Source organism: Barbus barbus (assembly GCF_936440315.1).
Source record: "Barbus barbus genome assembly, chromosome: 48".
NCBI classification, from domain to species: domain Eukaryota; kingdom Metazoa; phylum Chordata; class Actinopteri; order Cypriniformes; family Cyprinidae; genus Barbus; species Barbus barbus.
In genome coordinates, this window is record NC_136726.1 from 2,841,318 (window position 1) to 2,859,989 (window position 18,672).

An 18,672-nucleotide genomic window follows, 5' to 3' on the forward strand; every position below is an offset into this window, starting at 1 on the left:
GATGTTCATGGCTTTGCGAACCTTCATCGGCATCCAAACAGCGAATCAAACGTGTTCGTGTTTAGCTGCTATTTCAAATATGGCGGTCCAAGTTTCTGTTCGTCTTGTTGGTCACGGTAACCCCGCCCCCAGCTCCTGACGCAAGCGGTTCTTCCTTCTAGCCCAGCAATGTTTTGGTGTTACTTACGAACCACTTTTACTGGTTCGGAGCTGGTGCTTTGGGTGTCGAAAAACAAAGAACCGGTTTGAAACTAGGCTCTGGCTCCAAACCAACACTGGAACTGCTTTGGTGGAAAAGGGGTAAAGCAGGCATGCACCGTAGTCCATATGCCCTGCAACTGCACCGTTGTGTTCGGCAGGCAGTTGTGCAATTACAGTGGATCATCTGCAGGAGGCTTTCACCAGTTTCCATCCCCAATCCACTGTGTTCATGTCTTCCTTTCCAATCCAGTGAAAGCCCATTGATCTGCACGATTGTCACAACACTCAAGAATGGACTCTGCGAGCGTATCAGTCTTAACACTACTTGTGTCTTTACTTCCATGTGTTATCGTAGTCCCACAGAAAAGACAATCAGTTTGGCTGTTGAAAGGACCAGTTGCTTCTCTGGTACTTCTTTTTGGTGGCTCAGATTTATTATCTTGTTGGATTTTAATGTCTTTTTTATTTATACTTCTGTCAACATTTTGAGTGTACTATTTCACCAGCGGAAATGTGTACGTCGTCGTCTCTTTGTACACTTGCATTGTTGATTCCATCAGCTCCCTTCTGATGAACCTCAACCACATCAGAGCCATCTCTTAAGTTTTTACAGCAAATGGGGCAGGTTTCTTGGTTTACAACAACAGGACTCATGGTCAAAATTGCATTTGGAGTGTACTTTTTTCTCAAGCTAATTCAACAATGTCATCCTCTCTTAACACACTCACACATTGTTGGCCTTTTTCATGTGTTAGAAATCTTGGTGAGGGGGTGGTTTAAGTAGTCAAGGATGCATTTTGTTTGAGCAAAATGGTATACACTGTGCTGCCAACAACATTTCAATGAGACAAGCAATATCAAATGTCAGTATTCTCTTCCACCATCTCCTGAATTGCTGAAAATTGTGAATTTAGTTTTGTTGGGATAAGTATAATGCCACCTTTATACTCAAAACATCTATAGAGGAAAACATCTATTTAGCAAAAAAAAGGGTATGTGTTCAAAAACACTTACTGCGTAGGAGTTACATGGCTAAATCGTTTACATCGCTGGTTCACCCCAAACAATGATAAAACCTTACAGTAATCTCACAAAATCATGTATTCCATAAGTATGTAATCATGTCAGTGCAATTTAGACAAGTCCAATGGATTCATAGACCAAGAAAACATTGGGTTAGACACCAAGATTACTTGGCTAGGTCAAATAATGAAGGAGTTGGGATATTTTAAGGGCTTCCTGCCCATCTTGGACACCATCTTGAAAATTACACCTTTCTAGTGGTCAAACTTTGGTAAACTTTTAGTATGTTATTAAGGACACCTAATACTACAAAAAACAACTGAGAAACCTTTTGTTAGAATTTTTTAGGGTCAGGTGTTTTTTTTTCATATATGCAGCCGCCTATAAAGACTCTTGACCAGTTTTTCAAGGATAACAGGTGAATAAAGGGGAACATATGACACTGTCAACTCTCTCCGGAAGATGGCAGTAGTGCAGCTTCCGGGATGCAGGCTGCCGTTAAAAAACAAAGAAGAAGAAGAACGAGGCGCCAAATTTAGTTCCTGTCCTTCAAGAACGGAGGAGATAAAGGAATGAATATAAAAGGCAAAGGTGGGGATTTTGTTTACTCTTGCTATGAGTTAATGTACTGTTTATAATCTTCGCGTGATACTAAACTAAATATCGGAAATGTTATCTCATTTCTTACACTGATAAACAGTAACAGTAGATAGCTGTTGTTGTTATTACTGGAGGGTAGTATTAGCACACGCTAATGTTTACTGATCAGCTTTTGTTGTCGTTACTATTAGCATATTATTTACTATAATTTTGCTTTTTAAATTAATTGTATTGTATGTTTTTTTGTGCAGCAGCCGCGGAATCAAACGCCAACAGGTAAAGTTAACTTAACATTAAATAAATATACACAAATAAATGATATCACGGTCCAACACAGGGAGTGATTGAAAACAAACGAGATTATGTTTTCTACCATTAACGTTTGCTCGTTTTTACACGATTAAACTCTTTTTTTCAAGTGTTTATAACAGATCAGGTAACATTAGGTGATATAGTTGCTGGTCTGTTGACATTTATTCGCACTTTGTTCCTCATATCTTCGCTAGTTTTAAAGCACATCAAGTTTAATAAACGACTGTGGAGATCATTATAAAAATAATTTATGCTCTACTTTCACCCAATATGTTACATTTTTGTCATTAACTCAAACTCATACAGGGTTGGAACAATTTGAGGGTATTTCTTCTGTTCAACTCAAAATAAGATATTTTGAAGAGTATTGACGGTAGCCATTGAGATTTAAAGTAGATGTGTGTGTATATATATATATATATATATGCATGCATGCATTGGAATCAGTGTCTACTGGCAACTACAATAGTCGACATTTGAAGTAGATCAAAAGCACTTTGTTAAGGTGTCCTTGTTAAACATGTAACATGTACTTAGTATTATATTATAATAACAATTAATTTTGCATAATTACATGCAAGTAACCCTTAGCCAAACCTTAATCCTAACCATATAGTAAATACATGTAATTAATATTACTCAGTACTTAATTGTGTAACTACACTGTAAGGACACCTTAAAATAAAGTGTAACCAAAACCTTTTATCAAAGTTGTCCTAAAACTTAAAACCAAAATGTGTTCTTGTCTTAGGACAACTTTGAACTTTTTTTGATCCACTTCAGATATGGACTACTATATGTGGTTGCCAGCATGTTTAGTTCAACAGAAGTGAGTAAATGATGACAGAGTTTTTGTGAACTATGCCTCTGAAATCCTCCTGCAGTGATGGAGATGCCATCAAGGTGTTTGTGCGAGTCCGGCCGCTGACTCAAGGCACTGGGTTAATGACAGATGGAGATCACAGTCTGTGTTTGACAGTGAGCGCACCGCACACCGTCAGACTGCACTGCAAACCAGAGCCTCGCACCTTCACCTACGACCATGTGGCTGACATGAACACAAGCCAGGTGAGGCAGGGGTTAGGTTCATCTTCTCTAGGTGAAGATGAGTCGAGTAATCATCTCATCGCTGTTCTTTATGTCTCTCAGGAGGAGGTTTTCTCCAGCGTGGCTAAAAACATTGTGGAGTCGTGCATGAATGGATACAATGGGACCATTTTTGCCTAGTGAGTTGCTGTGTGGCTTGTATTGAAATGTTTTGGAGCCGTGGCATATTCCTGATGTGGTGCGGTTGTTTTTCAGTGGACAGACGGGCTCAGGAAAGACCTTCACCATGTTGGGTAAGTGATGAAGTCTCTGCAATCCAACTCTCTCCATTGACTTTGTTTTGTGGGAAGCTGCTGCCTTGTTATTTCTGATTAAGACAAAAAACAAAATAATGCCTAAAAGCTGCAGTGTGACGAGGTGTACAGTAAAGAAGCTAAAAAACCCAGAACTAAGCTTTCGACCCAAAAAAACGAGCGTTTAAGGACACAAATAATTGTAGATGTTGGGGTATTTCATGTTGGGCCATTCAGTTGGATCATTTCTCAAACAAAAGGAAGGTAAGGAAAAGGGGCATTGACATAGTAGTGTTTCCCATACATTGACTTATATGTGGTGGACCGCTACAATATCAAAACTGACTGCCACAAATAGATTTTCCAAAAGGCTTTGATTTCGTTGAATAAACATGAGCACTGCACGTTTAAATATCAAAATCCGGCACGGGTGTTCTTATATCACTGTATTTCAAAAGAAATCCAGCTGTCTTCAGAATTTTTGATGTCATTTTCATTTTATCTTGCATGTGATTCCTGATAAAGCAGTGTTTGTGAGCGGAGCACTGCTTTGTGTACAGCGTTACTGGAGATACCTCTATTTCTTGCACTCTAAACGCACCTCCTGCTGGCAGAGAATGAATTTGCTATATATATATATATACAGGTCCTTCTCAAAAAATTAGCATATTGTGATAAAGTTAATTATTTTCTGTAATGTACTGATAAACATTAGACTTTCATATATTTTAGATTCATTACACACAACTGAAGTAGTTCAAGCCTTTTATTGTTTTAATATTGATGATTTTGATGATAAAATTCCTATCTCAAAAAATTAGCATATTTCATCCGACCAATAAAAGAAAAGTGTTTTTAATACAAAAAAAAGTCAACCTTCAAATAATTATGTTCAGTTATGCACTCAATACTTGGTCGGGAATCCTTTTGCAGAAATGACTGCTTCAATGCGGCGTGGCATGGAGGCAATCAGCCTGTGGCACTGCTGAGGTGTTATGGAGGCCCAGGATGCTTCGATAGCGGCCACAAGCTCATCCAGAGTGTTGGGTCTTGCGTCTCTCAACTTTCTCTTCACAATATCCCACAGATTCTCTATGGGGTTCAGGTCAGGAGAGTTGGCAGGCCAATTGAGCACAGTAATACCATGGTCAGTAAACCATTTACCAGTGGTTTTGGCACTGTGAGCAGGTGCCAGGTCGTGCTGAAAAATGAAATCTTCATCTCCATAAAGCTTTTCAGCAGATGGAAGCATGAAGTGCTCCAAAATCTCCTGATAGCTAGCTGCATTGACCCTGCCCTTGATAAAACACAGTGGACCAACACCAGCATCACTGACTGTGGGTACTTGACACTGGACTTCAGGCATTTTGGCATTTCCCTCTCCCCAGTCTTCCTCCAGACTCTGGCACCTTGATTTCCGAATGACATGCAAAATTTGCTTTCATCCGAAAAAAGTACTTTGGACCACTGAGCAACAGTCCAGTGCTGCTTCTCTGTAGCCCAGGTCAGGCGCTTCTGCCGCTGTTTCTGGTTCAAAAGTGGCTTGACCTGGGGAATGCGGCACCTGTAGCCCATTTCCTGCACACGCCTGTACACGGTGGCTCTGGATGTGTCTACTCCAGACTCAGTCCACTGCTTCCGCAGGTCCCCCAAGGTCTGGAATCGGTCCTTCTCCACAATCTTCCTCAGGGTCCGGTCACCTCTTCTCATTGTGCTGCGTTTTCTGCCACACTTTTTCCTTCCCACAGACTTCCCACTGAGGTGCCTTGATACAGCACTCTGGGAACAGCCTATTCGTTCAGAAATGTCTTTCTGTGTCTTACCCTCTTGCTTGAGGGTGTCAATGATGGCCTTCTGGACAGCAGTCAGGTCGGCAGTCTTACCCATGATTGCGGTTTTGAGTAATGAACCAGGCTGGGAGTTTTTAAAAGCCTCAGGAATCTTTTGCAGGTGTTTAGAGTTAATTAGTTGATTCAGATGATTAGGTTAATAGCTCGTTTAGAGAACCTTTTCATGATATGCTAATTTTTTGAGATTTTTTTTTGAGAGGTTTTCATGAGCTGTATGCCAAAAATCATCAATATTAAAACAATAAAAGGCTTGAACTACTTCAGTTGTGTTGTAATGAATCTAAAATATATGAAAGTCTAATGTTTATCAGTACATTACAGAAAATAATGAACTTTATCACAATATGCTAATTTTTTGAGAAGGACCTGTATATATGGGGCGGGGGTTTGCTGCCACAAATAGTGTAAGGCTGTGGGAAACACTGCATAGACCAATCAAATTTAGTTTCTCAAATGTCCTCCCACGTTCACATAGGGTGGTAAAATAATCCTTTGACATGGTTAAAAATAATGAATGTTTCCTGTCGCCGATTGCGTTTCCCTCCAGTGCGTGCATTTCTCAGAGTAAGACATGTTGCGCTCTACTTTTGTCCTTAAACGCTCGTGTTTTTGGGTCGAAAGCTTATAAAAACGTAGTTCTGGGTTTTTTAGCTTGTTTACTGTACACCTCGTCACACAGCAGCTTTTAGGCATTGTTCTGTTTTTTGTTTTAAGTCAGAAATGACAAAGCAGCAGCTTCCCACAAAATAAAGTCAATGGAGAGCCGGTGGGAGTGGATTTCAGATTATGACACGTATCACGCTGTCTCTGATAATTTAGAGTTTATTTATTTTTCATGGGAACAGATTTGGAGATATTTAGCATTCCATCACTTGCTCCGACCACTGTATTTATATCTGGGAAGAGCTGTATGAAAGTTAGTCTGAATACACAAAAGTAAAGGTGATTTGTATTTTGTGTGTGTGCAGGTCCCTCAGAGCTGGATAACTTTTCTGATGAGCTGCGTGGTGTGATTCCTCGAAGTTTTGAATACCTCTTCTTCCTCATCAACAGAGAGGTGGAACGGGTAAGACAGGTTTCATTAAAGGTCCCATATTGTCAAAACTGAAATTTCCTGGCTTTTTTCATGATAACAGAGGTCTAGGGGCTATGTAACTACCATATAAGTTTCAAAACAGTCAGTCCACCGTAAAGTGCACACAGCCTGCATAAAGTTGCTGTGTTTTTTCACGAGCCGCTGTGACTTCCGTAAAAATGTGACATCCGAACAACTCGGGGTGCTTTCACACCTGCCTCATTTAGTTCGGTTGAATCGCACTAGAGTTGGTTTTCCCTCTTAGTGCGGTTCGTTTGGGCAGGTGAGAAAACAGCAATCGCACTCGGGTGCGCACCAAATGCGGACCAAACAAGCGTGAAGAGGTCCTTGAAGAGGTGGTCTCGGCACGCTTTCAAACGGACCCTGGAGCGGTTCGTTTGTGGTGAGAAAGCAATCCGACCCAACGGACCAATGAACCAAGCGGTATCATAATTCATAACGGGAAATATGTTATATAAAAAGCAGCAGTCAGTGTCTTTTGTGTCTAGCAGTCAAGCGCTTTGAGTACCCAGAAAAGCACTATATAAATGTAACAAATTATTATTTTGTGAATGCAAGTGAGAATTATGTTTTCACTATATATATATTAGTGTTGTCAAAAATATAGATATTTCGATAAATATCGATACTGAAATATCTGAACGGTACCAATATTAATTTCCCGAAGTATGGATACACCGATACTAGCCGAGCTGTCTCTTTCACTTCTCTTCAAAGGCACTGGACAAGCACCACACGTGACCGCACTCGTCTCCTTCGCTCTGGTTAAATAGCACAAGTGAAGTGAATAGAAAGATGACTGCTCTGGTTGTTAAAGAACACAGCAGGAGCGCTATCTGTAGGGATCTATGATCTCCGCGATGCAGAGAACGCGCACGGAATCCAGTCATAAAAACGGAATTTACAGTTTAACGCGGAATGTCACTGAATTTGTCAAAGTTTGGATGAATTAATCAAAAGTAGGTCATTACACTTAAATCAAATCGCGATATGGACTAGTATCTGTAAATATTAAGCTGCAAAAGTGGATTTAAATATGAATCCTGCATGTTCTGCGCGTCTCTGTGTGAATGTGCTGCACATGCGGTTGTGTTTATTAATGTGGCGCTCGCGGTGATTTCAGCGTCTGCTGTCCTAATGAGGACATAAATACATCAACAATATCTCCAGAACTGACCTGAAAGGCACTTTACCAGCATTTTACCATTTAATTTGAGTAAAACTAGCATCATATCATACACACACAGAACTTTAGAAGTATTCACGGCAACCCGTCAAAATAAAAGTTCGGTTTAACTTATCCTATTAAAGACCGTGTGCCAGAAATAGGCTATATTACTATTATTTAGTAGAATGTACATAATACTACTACTGTTCATTTTTTTTAAAGAAATAATCACAAAACATTTTTATAGTAAATCCCCTTCATTTGCCAAAAATGTAAATGTTTAATTTTCATTAATTCAAATATAAATTAATTAAAATAGTTTTATCCCTTCATCTGATATCCAGTAAAATTTAAATACACAACACAGAATTTCTGAGGGGGAAAACACATTTCATAAGGCTACTGTAAGAATAAATAAAAATAGTTTGTATGCATTCAAATAATAGACATGCTAAAACACAGAATTTGGTAACAATAAAACATAAGGTGAGAAAAAAATAAAACATTTCATACGGCCCTAAACGTGCCATTTTTGTTACACTTTTAATAAATTAAATGTTAAATTGTATAATTTTCATGATTTTAATTAATTAGACATGTTTTTAGATTAATAGCATTTAATTTGACCATAAAAAAAAAAGAGTCCAGAAAAATTCAAACGGAAAAAAAACGGAATCCAGAAAAATTAAAATGGAAAAAATTGAATGTAGAAAAAAAATTAAACGGAATTTGGGGAAAAATAAAAGGGATTTCATAGGGCCCTATATCTGGAAATATTTTGGTTATGAAGCAAATGAGAATATCAACAAATAGAACTTTGGATTTTAATTAGTACATGTATTAGTAAACGTTAGTTTCAATTAACATTTAACTAAAATTAATAAAAGATTAATAAATAAATCAACAAATACAGTACCTCAAGACATTTTTTTGTTCATGTAAAATATACCGCATGTTCTCGACTTGTTACATTTATCTTTAAATTAAAAAAATTACCCCCTTAATATTGTGGCAGTTTTTTTCACCGTGGTATCGAAAATGGTATCGAATATCGATATTTTTCAAGGTATCGTATCGAAGTTAGAAATTCCAGTATCGTGACAACACTAATATATATATATATATATAAAACAGCTACATACAGCTACATTCGTTTTGCGTTTGCCAGGACAGCTATAAAGCCGCAATAAGCCCGCGGAGCAAACTTGTCAGTCCATCATGATGAATGACGCAGAGGAACGTAAACAAGTGAACTCTGACCAATAAGAGGACAGCTTTACTCACGTGACTTGCATACACACAGTTTGGTACACTTTGCAATGTTGCCGTGTGAAAGCGAACCGAACCAAGAAGAAAATGCAACAATGTAACAATCCCTGTTTCGGAACGAAGCAAACGATCTACAGGTCTGAAAGCACCCTCAGTCACCGCCTTCAGTCACCACACCGAGAACCACCTTCCATCCTTTTGCCAAACCGGAAACATGTCAAAGTTTCACTTTAACAGACGAAACCAGATCGGCCGACCTGTAAAGTTACACTCTTCACTCAAAGGATGGACGATCTGACAGGATTGTTACTATGAGGTGGATCACATCTAACATGTATAGTAAACACAATCTCACCGTGTCTATCTAGTCATGATGTATATATATTTCAATTTCAGCAGGCAACTATTTTATCAAATCTACATATAGATAGCCGCTTTGGTTTGAATGGGCCACCTCCAGGGCAAGTTTCCCTTTGTTTTGCTTACAGCTTAGCGCGGTGACGTAATTGTGATGTCGGTCCTACATGACCCTAGTTACCTGTGGTTGGCCTAGCGGTACGTCACTCAGAAAACAACAGGCCAATCAGAAGATAGGCCAAATCAACCTGTTTTTATCAGAGCTCATGAGAAAGGAGCTGTAAAAATATATTGAGATGGTTTTAGGTACTTATACCACAAATATATATTCTTAAGGACATCAAAACCTAAAATAAAACTCCAGGAAGGTGTACAATATGGGTCCTTTAAATGTAAAATTTCAGGTAAATGTAGCATCGCATTAATTGCTGTAGGGCTGTGCAATTAAAAAGGGAAGTGGTGTGTGGCCAAGTAAGGTGACCCATACTCGGAATTAATCGCATGTGATTAATTACACAGCCCTAAATCGCAGTATCATGCTGTTTTTTTTTTTTTTTTTGTTATGTGCTTATATGATTGGCAATCAGGAAGCACTTTTTAAGTTAGAAGCAGCTGAAAACGATGATTAATGATTCCGGGATATCTGTGTTGTTCACTGAAGTGGCTGCGACCACCATCATTGTTGCAAATGATAAATGGCAAACGAAACAAACGCGTAACAACTGCGCTATTCGTTTGAGCGGCGCAACGCAAGCAAACCAGGTCCAAGCTCAGAACAGGTGTACTCGGGAACCAGTGTTGATCTCGTGATACTTTTACTGCACAGCGCTGCTGCAAGATCCAATGAGAAGCATTTGCATTTGCCGCAGAACGATCTAGATCTAGTGAGAAGCATTCAAATTCAGCACAGAATTCTCTAATATAAACCTCAAACAGCGCGTAGAAAACCAGAGGTAGTAACGCTGACTATAACCACGGTGTTGTGGCTGAAATAGTCAAATGTTGTTACATGAATCCTTTCAGGGTTTGTACAATACCTTTTGAGAGAGAAATTCAAGCACTTTTAAATGACTTTCAGACCGATATTTTCAGCTCTTTAGAGCTCTAAAAATGGTCCAAATTAAATGTTATTTTAATGGGATGACCAAAATATTCTTTGTGGTAAACAAACACTTATGTAAGATTAAAAAGTACATCAAATCACCAACATAACCAGTAGATGGCTGCAGAGGAGGACATATTTGCTGATTAGTCATTCATTTCTACGTTTTGCTTTTATTTTTTAAATTATAAAATCACTATTATAAAATATCAAATCATCAAATCAAATTTTGTCAATTTTGCACTTTTTGTGGAAGTAAGAAAAGTCACAAAACGCCTTGAAAAACAAACTTTGCGACTGAATCACACAAAAAGCAATCCATTTACATTCACTGAAGTTCTGTATAATCCTATAGAAGAATCAGTCCCTCCAGGATTCTGCGATCACTGAATTTATCGCAAACTCCGCAATTTTCGCAAGAGCTTGCAAATTTTAGTTATTGCTGCATATTTTGGGCTTGGGCTTTCATCGCTTCTTCTGGGACAGGCTCATTAATCTTCATTAATGATGTAACACATGATGGCAGCAGCAAAATTAACTCGGGAGTCTACAGAAATATTCTGTCTGACAATTTACAGAAAGATGCAACCAAACTGATTGGGAGATCCTTCATCATGCAGCAAGATAATGACCCTAAACATAGTGCCAAAACAACAAAGGAGTTCATCAGGGGCAGAAGTGGAAGGTTTTAGACCGGCCAAGTCAATCTCCACACTTAAACCCTGTAGAGTATGCATTATACCTGCTAAAGAAGAGACTGAAGGGAGTAACCCCCCAAAACTGAAACAGGCTGCGCTGAAAGCCTGGAAAAGCATCACAAAAGAAGAATGTGTAAGAAAAAGTGAAGAGGGCTTTGAAGATCTTGATGAAGTTTATTGCAGCATAGCAGTGACAAAGTACATGTAGTACCTTGGGTTCAACGGAGTCGGAATGAACCCAGAACATCATAAGTTCAAGCCTTTTATACATTTCAAGTTTACTATCCTACATGTAAATGAAGTTTCTCCTTTTGTAACAGCTGTAGTCTGTATGTTAATTAAGTTCTGACACCCCTTTGTCTGAGGTGGTTCTCAGTGTCCCATTTTACAATTGGTCACCTTTTGCTCAGGATGTGATCATCCCAAATGGTCTACAAACAACTGCTGACTTTCTTATTCTCTATAATAATTAAGCCATTTTGGGAAATGAGCATGATCAAATATATTGTGGAGTGGAAGTTGGGTCGAGGCAGACTATAGATTCTTACAAATGCAAAAGTTTGGTGATCAATGGGTCACAGGCTTGATGCAGTTATTGAAAGCAAAAGATTTGCAACTAAATATTAAGTCTTTTTCACTTTAATCTGTTAATTCTATCTGTTCCAATACTTTTGGTAACATGAAAAATGGGTGGGTTCAAACAAAAGGTGCTATCTTCTAAGTTGTGTATAAGATCCAGATGAAAATGTGGCCTGATGAATTCCGTGAGTGGAGGACGGGAGCGCCGGAGTTTATGGCTCATGGCTTGTCTTGGAAAAACAGAGATAGTTTGACATTCATCGTAGGTATAGTCACACTGCAGGACTGTGCACCAAATTTTCTGACACTGCCAGAATTTCGTCGGAGCTGAAATTTGATCGCAACAGTCATTAATCGGCTGTTGGTGAACATGTCAAACCATGTTCCTAGGAATCTTTTAGGATTTTCAAACTTTGTCTCAGGCGACCAAATCGTGGCCAAAATCGCACCGTGTGAGCCGGGCTTTACTTGACAATGTGTTACCCCAGCACTGGTTACAATATATTGATACATAAATAAATCAAAAGACATTTTTTGTGGTGTAGATCTCACTTCAGTTTAGTTTTGAAGTGCTTTAAAAATATTTAATTAAAGGGTTACTCCACCCCAAAATGCTAATTTTGTCATTAATCATTTAGTCACTAATCCCCCATGCATTACTGATGACAGAATAGCGTACGCACTTTGCGTCCATCGGATGCTCTCCAAAATGGCGCTCGCTGACACAGAGAGACAGACAAATTGTTGAATAAATTTAATTTTTATTTTCTTTGCGTACAAAGTGTTCCCGTCGCTCCATAAAATTCAGATTGAACTACTGATGGCAGATGGAGTATTCTGACGATGCTTTTCATACTTTTCTGTGCTTTGACTGTTTGGCAGTCAATGGGACAGTCACAAACCTCACGGTTTTCATCCAAAATATCTTAAATTGTGTTCCGAGGACGAACGAAGCTTTTACGAGTTTGGAACGACATGGGTGATTAATGACAAAATTTGGATTTTGGGGTGGAGTATCCTTTTAAGTGCATATAACATTGCTCACATTGCTTAAAATTTTTTTTTTTTTTTTATCCTCCTAAATGTGCCATATTGTTTATAGTGTTCACTTAAACATTTAATTGAATGGATTTTTTTTCTCTCTCTGCAGTCTGGTGGGATGAAGAGCTTCCTCTGCAAGTGTTCATTCATAGAGATCTACAATGAGCAGATTTATGACCTATTGGACAGTGTGTCCACCAGCCTGTTCCTGCGAGAGGACATCAAGAGGGGTGTCTTTGTAGAAGGAGCCGTGGAGAAATACGCAGCATCTGCTGCAGAGGCCTATCAGGTCTGACACATGTTTTTAAGCACTAACAATAATAATATCTACTCAGAGCTACTGAAATATTTATTCATGCAATGTTGGCATTTGTGGGAGCTCTGCTTGATTTCTGCGTGTTTGTGTGTGCAGGTGTTGTCGATGGGATGGAGGAACAGGCGAGTGGCGTCCACCTCAATGAACCGCGAGTCCTCTCGTTCACACGCAGTGTTCACCATGACACTGGAGTCAAAGGAGACTGGACAGGAAGTGGTCAACATCAGAACCTCTCAGCTCAACCTGGTGGATCTCGCCGGCTCAGAGAGACAGAGGGACACGCATGCCGAGGGTTCACGGCTCAAGGTGCTTACGCTGAAAATATACCTGTCAAAATGTGCCGTTTTCAAACAAAGTAGAGGTTTAGGTTTAACAGAAACACTTGTTAATATCACTATTACATTTAGTCCTTTAGCAGACGCTTCTATCCAAAGCGACTTACAAATGAGGACCATAGAAGCAATCAAAATCAACAAAAGAGCAACGATATGCAAGTGCTATAAAAAGTCTAATTTTTACCATTAGTGCAGTGCATATTTTATTACAATATTATACCTGTGATATTTTCCCCACTCTAATGTAATTGACAAACAATTACCAACACTAAATTAATTGAATGATTTCTTAAATCATAGCAGTCAGTGTCGATGAATGTCATTGGTCAGCCTTGTTAGTAATGCAACAAAGACTTTACAAGTGTTGCCAAGTCTGCGGTTTTCCTGTGGAATTGGGTTACTTTAACACTGTTGCTTCGGGTTGTTTTTCATGTCTGGGTTGAAGCGACCCAGAAAACGTGATATTTAGCCCCTGCAATTAGGGGTGTGCCATTTCATACTGTCCACGATAACATTTTTACATGGTCAAAAAAGTGTCATAGCGCGATATCAATGATATAGCGACGTGATGACGTATGTACTAGGGATGCACCGAATGTTCGGCAGCCGAAATTATTTGGCCGAAAATAGCCAAAAAAAAAAGCTCTCTCGGTGTTCGACTGATTAAATTGTACTGAACAAGTCAAGTCACCTTTATTTATTTATATAGCGCTTTTAACAATACAGATTGTGTCAAAGCAACTGCACAATATCAAAAAAGGAAAACAGTGTGTCAATAATGTAAAATGACAAGATTAAACACATTTTCAGTTAAAGGCATTTCATTATTGAATTCAGTGATGTCATCATCCAGCTCAGTTCAGTTAAAATAGTATCTGTGCAATCAGGTCGATGATATCGCTGGAAATGAAGTGTCCCAAACTAAGCAAGCCAGAGGCGACAGCGGCAAGGAACCAAAACTCCCTCGGTGACAGAATGGAGAAAAAAACCTGAACAATGACATGACGAGATCAAAAAGAGGCGGCACTAATGCAGCAAACATGATGTCAGTGTGGAAGCATTTAAAAGTGTCAGAGAAAGATGCAAAAATCATTACAAGCACCGACAGCGAGAGACTGTTTAGTGCTGCATCGCATGTCTCTGGTGAGAAGAGGAAGGGGTTGCTGGTTACTGTAAGATGATTGAAATCATGAAATGGCTTTAAACAATTATAGGGCTGCAACTAACGATTATTTTGATAATCGATGAGTTGGCTGATTATTCTTTCGGTTAATCGGATAATTTTTTTTAACTTTTTTTTTATTTTATTGACAAAAAACACTATTCCACATTCTGTCCAATGTCCTTCAAACAAACGTATGCTACGAAAACATACAGTGCTTAACAATTTATTAGACCACCTGTCACAATAAAGAGAAAACACAAATATTTTAGGATTCTGTCAAAATATTGTTTAAATCTAAAAATGTCAGGTACTGGGCAAATAACAAACTGAAACAACCAAATAGTATTAATTCACACAATAACAAAAATGACCTCCTATGCCTTGCATTCTTGCTTGCACTGTTTATGAGGGACTCCGCCCCTCTCTCCCAAGCCACTCGCTGAGGGATTGTTTACTTTAGCCACATTCATCGTGAAAATAGCTAATTAACACATTATGGTGATTTGCAAAGATTCATTTAAAAAAACCTTGTACTCACTACTTCTGAAGGTGAAGCTGGATCACGAATGATTCGCGTGAACAAACGCATTTATGCATTACCTTCAGAAACAAACGTAAACCTCTTCAGCTGCTCAGATGTCGAGAGTAAATGATGACTGCTATGTTCATTATTACATCCAACAACAAAACACCTCAATCGCTTAGGAGTCATTCTTGTCTACATCAACGACTGATGACAGCTCACTCAGGGCGGGTCTGAGGTAAGACATCAGTGCAGTCTGTGCTGAAACGCTACTGTCAATCAAACTATAGTGGGAGGGGCCTCTGTCAGTGTGACGTCACACAGACAGACGGCTCCATTTGAGAAAGGGGTCAAGATTTTAGTAGATTAAAAACAAACCACTGGGTGGATTTTTATCATTATAGGGTGGTTGTGTACACACACTGCCAACACACATTTCAGTTCAAACTACTTGTAAAAGTGCATGTAGCATTATATGACCCCTTTAATATTGGATGCATCCAAGTTATTTGACACATTTTATTTATTTATTTTTTTAAGTAGTACAATAGTTACTTTTCCTGGTAATGGTTTTATAATGATGTAACTCTGTTACTATTTGTGAGAAGTAACTAGTAACTATAACTAATTACTTTTTTAAAGTAACTTGCCCAACACTGGTCACTACTATTGCACTATAATGCTACTTCTGCCACCTTATGACAGTAGAGTTACACTTCGAATTACGGTCATCAATGACAGTAGCTCATTGGAAAAGGATGGACAATGCTCTTCATTGTGTTGCACTAATAAAATCACCGTTGTTCCATATGTTGTTCTATATCATCATAAATATCATTATCACAAATATTCTTGAAATATCGTGATATCATTTTAAGGCTACATCGCCCACCCCTACCTGCAATGCAAATTTTACCAGGGGAACCTCGCCAAAAATGTGTATTTTACCCCCAGATTTTTACCAGGGGACCCCCTCAAAACGCCATTGGGCTAGTTTTGAGCAGCAGTTGGTTGGGTTTAGTTGTGAATACCTTGTAACTCTTAAGGCTGACCATTATACATCATAAAATAATGTTCGTAGTTATTCTTAGGCCTGGTTTCACGGACAGGGTTTAGACTAAGCCAGGATTAAGCCGTAATTCAGTTAGGACATTTAAGTAATTTTTATAAACGTACCTTAGAAAACAAATCATTACTGGTGCACATCTTGAGACGAAACAAAGGCACTGATATATTTTAAGATTAGTCAGTGCAAGTTTCTTTCAGTGGAAAAAGCTCACATTTGCATTTTAGTCTTGTCTGTGAAACCGGGGGATAGTGTTTTAAAATAAGGATCTTAAAAGTGGGGCTGTTTCAAGTTAAAGTTTATAAACCATGCTAATTCATACCCTAATAAAACAATGTTTACTTAGTTATATGCAATTCTTGTTTTAATGGAGATGTGGCCCAACAACTGAACAGTTTAAAAACGCCTGCTTTAAAGACATGTCTGTTACTCTACTGTTATTACTTTATATTAAACTCTAGCCTTTTGACTTGTGCTTTAGGAGGCGAGCAGCATAAACCGGTCACTGATGTGTCTTGGTCAGGTGATCATGGCCCTGATGGATGTGTCGAATGGGAAGAACCGTCACATTTGTTATAGAGACTCAAAACTGACCTTCCTGCTCAGGGTGAGGGCTCTTTATGAATGTCTGTAAAAATGCATGTTTATTAAATCGTGTCTAATTGCTGTTCATGTGTTCAGGACTCTCTGGGCGGAAATGCTAAGACGTACATCATCGCTAACGTTCATCCTGGTTCCAAGTGCTTCGGAGAGACGCTCTCCACTCTGCAGTTTGCTCAGAGAGCCAAACTCATCAAAAATAAGGTTGAACAACAGAATCATTCAGCCAAACATTCACTATGTTCTCAATATTCTTGAAGAATTGGTGCAGTTAGGAGGCTAATCTGTGTCTGTCTGTAGGCTATGGTAAATGAGGACACTCAGGGTAATGTCAGACAACTGCAAGCGGAAGTGAGAAAACTGAAGGAGCAGCTCGCAAATGCTCTTTCACAAGCAGGGGTCATAGAGGTCACACCATCAGACCAGCAAACAGGTACACACACATTACAATACATCTGTCCTGACATAATACTCATTTGTTTCTTATTGTTTAAACTAGTGTTTGTGTTGCAGCACACTCTGACGTCTCCTACAAGACTCAGTTCATTCAGGCCATGAGCTTCTGGAAGAAGGCACAGGAGGAGAAGAAGGTGCCTTTTATGTACAGTTGCTTTTTGTAGAAGAATTAAATCAATACAAACTAAACTTACCCTATTGTATTATGAGGCTTCGATCCGAACACCTCATGTCTGATCTTGCCTCTGGATAGGGCTGCTCGATTATGACAAATCATAATCTACATTATTGTAATCATGATTATTTAAAACGATTATTAGTGGGCCATATGACCAAAACTTTATATGAACGATTTATTTAAACATAGTGATATACATCAAATATATATGTTCTGTAAATAAGGTTGGTACTACATTTTAGAGACTAGCGAAATGTCACATTTCTCAATACCACAGCAGAGTACTAGAGGGACTAATATTTGTAAAAAAAAAATAAAAAAGGTCCTCTAAATTATAGAAAATAATTAAACTGCCAGTAATAAAAAAAAAAAAGCAAAGGAATGCAATAAAACAAAAAACAAAACAAAAAAACATGCAAATGAAACATTTAAGTTTTTTTTTTTTTAAATGCAAGTCTAAATATTCAGTTAACCCTACTGAATATTTCAGTAGGCTTTAATTCTTACAGTCTTCACTGTAAAATAAAACTTCCCTTGTTTCTTATTAAAGCTACAAAAGTCCTGGGGAAGAAACTGTTCTTGTGCCTGGCTGTCCTGGTAATTGGGGCTCTGTAGCGCCGGGCAGATGGCAAAAGTTCAAAAAGGGGATGACTTGGATGTGAGGGATCTAGAGTGATTTTCTGAGCCCTTTTCCTCACTCTGGATGTATACAGTTCTTGGAGGGTGGGCAGGGGGGCACAGATAATCCGTTCAGCAGCCCGAACCGTTCTCTGTAGTCTTCTGATCCCTGATTTTGTTGCTGAGCCAAACCAGACACTTATTGATGTGCACAGGACAGACTCAATGACGGCTGAGTAGAACAATAGGTTACTTGCGTAACCCCGGTTCTCTGATAGCATTAAGTGAGGTGTCTCACTATGGGATACGCCCCTTCCGCGTATTCCTCAGAAGCCCTATTACATTACGCCAGCCCCAATTGGCTGGCAGACGTGACGCTGTGTCTGGGAGTGGCCTCCCCACCCCTCAGTATAAAGGAGCGACACAACGTCACTACGACATTCAAAACAAGCACACCTCTTCCTCGCTTCGCACAGCAAGGAGGGTGATCTGGTGAGACACCTCACTTAATGCTATCAGAGAACCGGGGTTACGCAAGTAACCTATTGTTCTCTTTCAAGCATACGTTTCGGTGTCTCACTATGGGATATCCTAACTCCCGTATTGCCAGATAGCCTGCCTCGAAGTCTCCTGCCAACCACAATACTGCGTGCGGGGCTGAACGAGTCATGACTCGTGATTCACATTCCAACGCTCAATACTGCATGCGCTAGAGTCTGAGCTGTAACGTCCAGCTTATAGAACCTTGCAAATGTATGCGGTGAGGACCAGCTCGCCGC

At 39.1% G+C, this 18,672-nt stretch overlaps 1 protein-coding gene across 1 annotated transcript in view; it reads left to right on the forward strand.

The window, feature by feature from the left end:
• The first annotated feature begins 1,718 nt into the window (after positions 1 to 1,718).
• Positions 1,719 to 18,672, forward strand: part of LOC306866671 (kinesin-like protein KIF15-A) — a 60,625-nt gene continuing 43,671 nt past the window's right edge. Inside the window, exons 1-12 of the mRNA XM_079411952.1 lie at positions 1,719 to 1,815; positions 2,076 to 2,100; positions 3,021 to 3,204; positions 3,286 to 3,362; positions 3,439 to 3,476; positions 6,295 to 6,392; positions 12,746 to 12,925; positions 13,049 to 13,258; positions 16,523 to 16,648; positions 16,723 to 16,845; positions 16,942 to 17,074; positions 17,155 to 17,231. Coding sequence (XP_079268078.1) covers positions 1,797 to 1,815; positions 2,076 to 2,100; positions 3,021 to 3,204; positions 3,286 to 3,362; positions 3,439 to 3,476; positions 6,295 to 6,392; positions 12,746 to 12,925; positions 13,049 to 13,258; positions 16,523 to 16,648; positions 16,723 to 16,845; positions 16,942 to 17,074; positions 17,155 to 17,231 — 1,290 coding nt within the window. The 5' untranslated portion in view covers positions 1,719 to 1,796. The remainder of the gene's footprint in view (positions 1,816 to 2,075; positions 2,101 to 3,020; positions 3,205 to 3,285; positions 3,363 to 3,438; positions 3,477 to 6,294; positions 6,393 to 12,745; positions 12,926 to 13,048; positions 13,259 to 16,522; positions 16,649 to 16,722; positions 16,846 to 16,941; positions 17,075 to 17,154; positions 17,232 to 18,672) is intronic.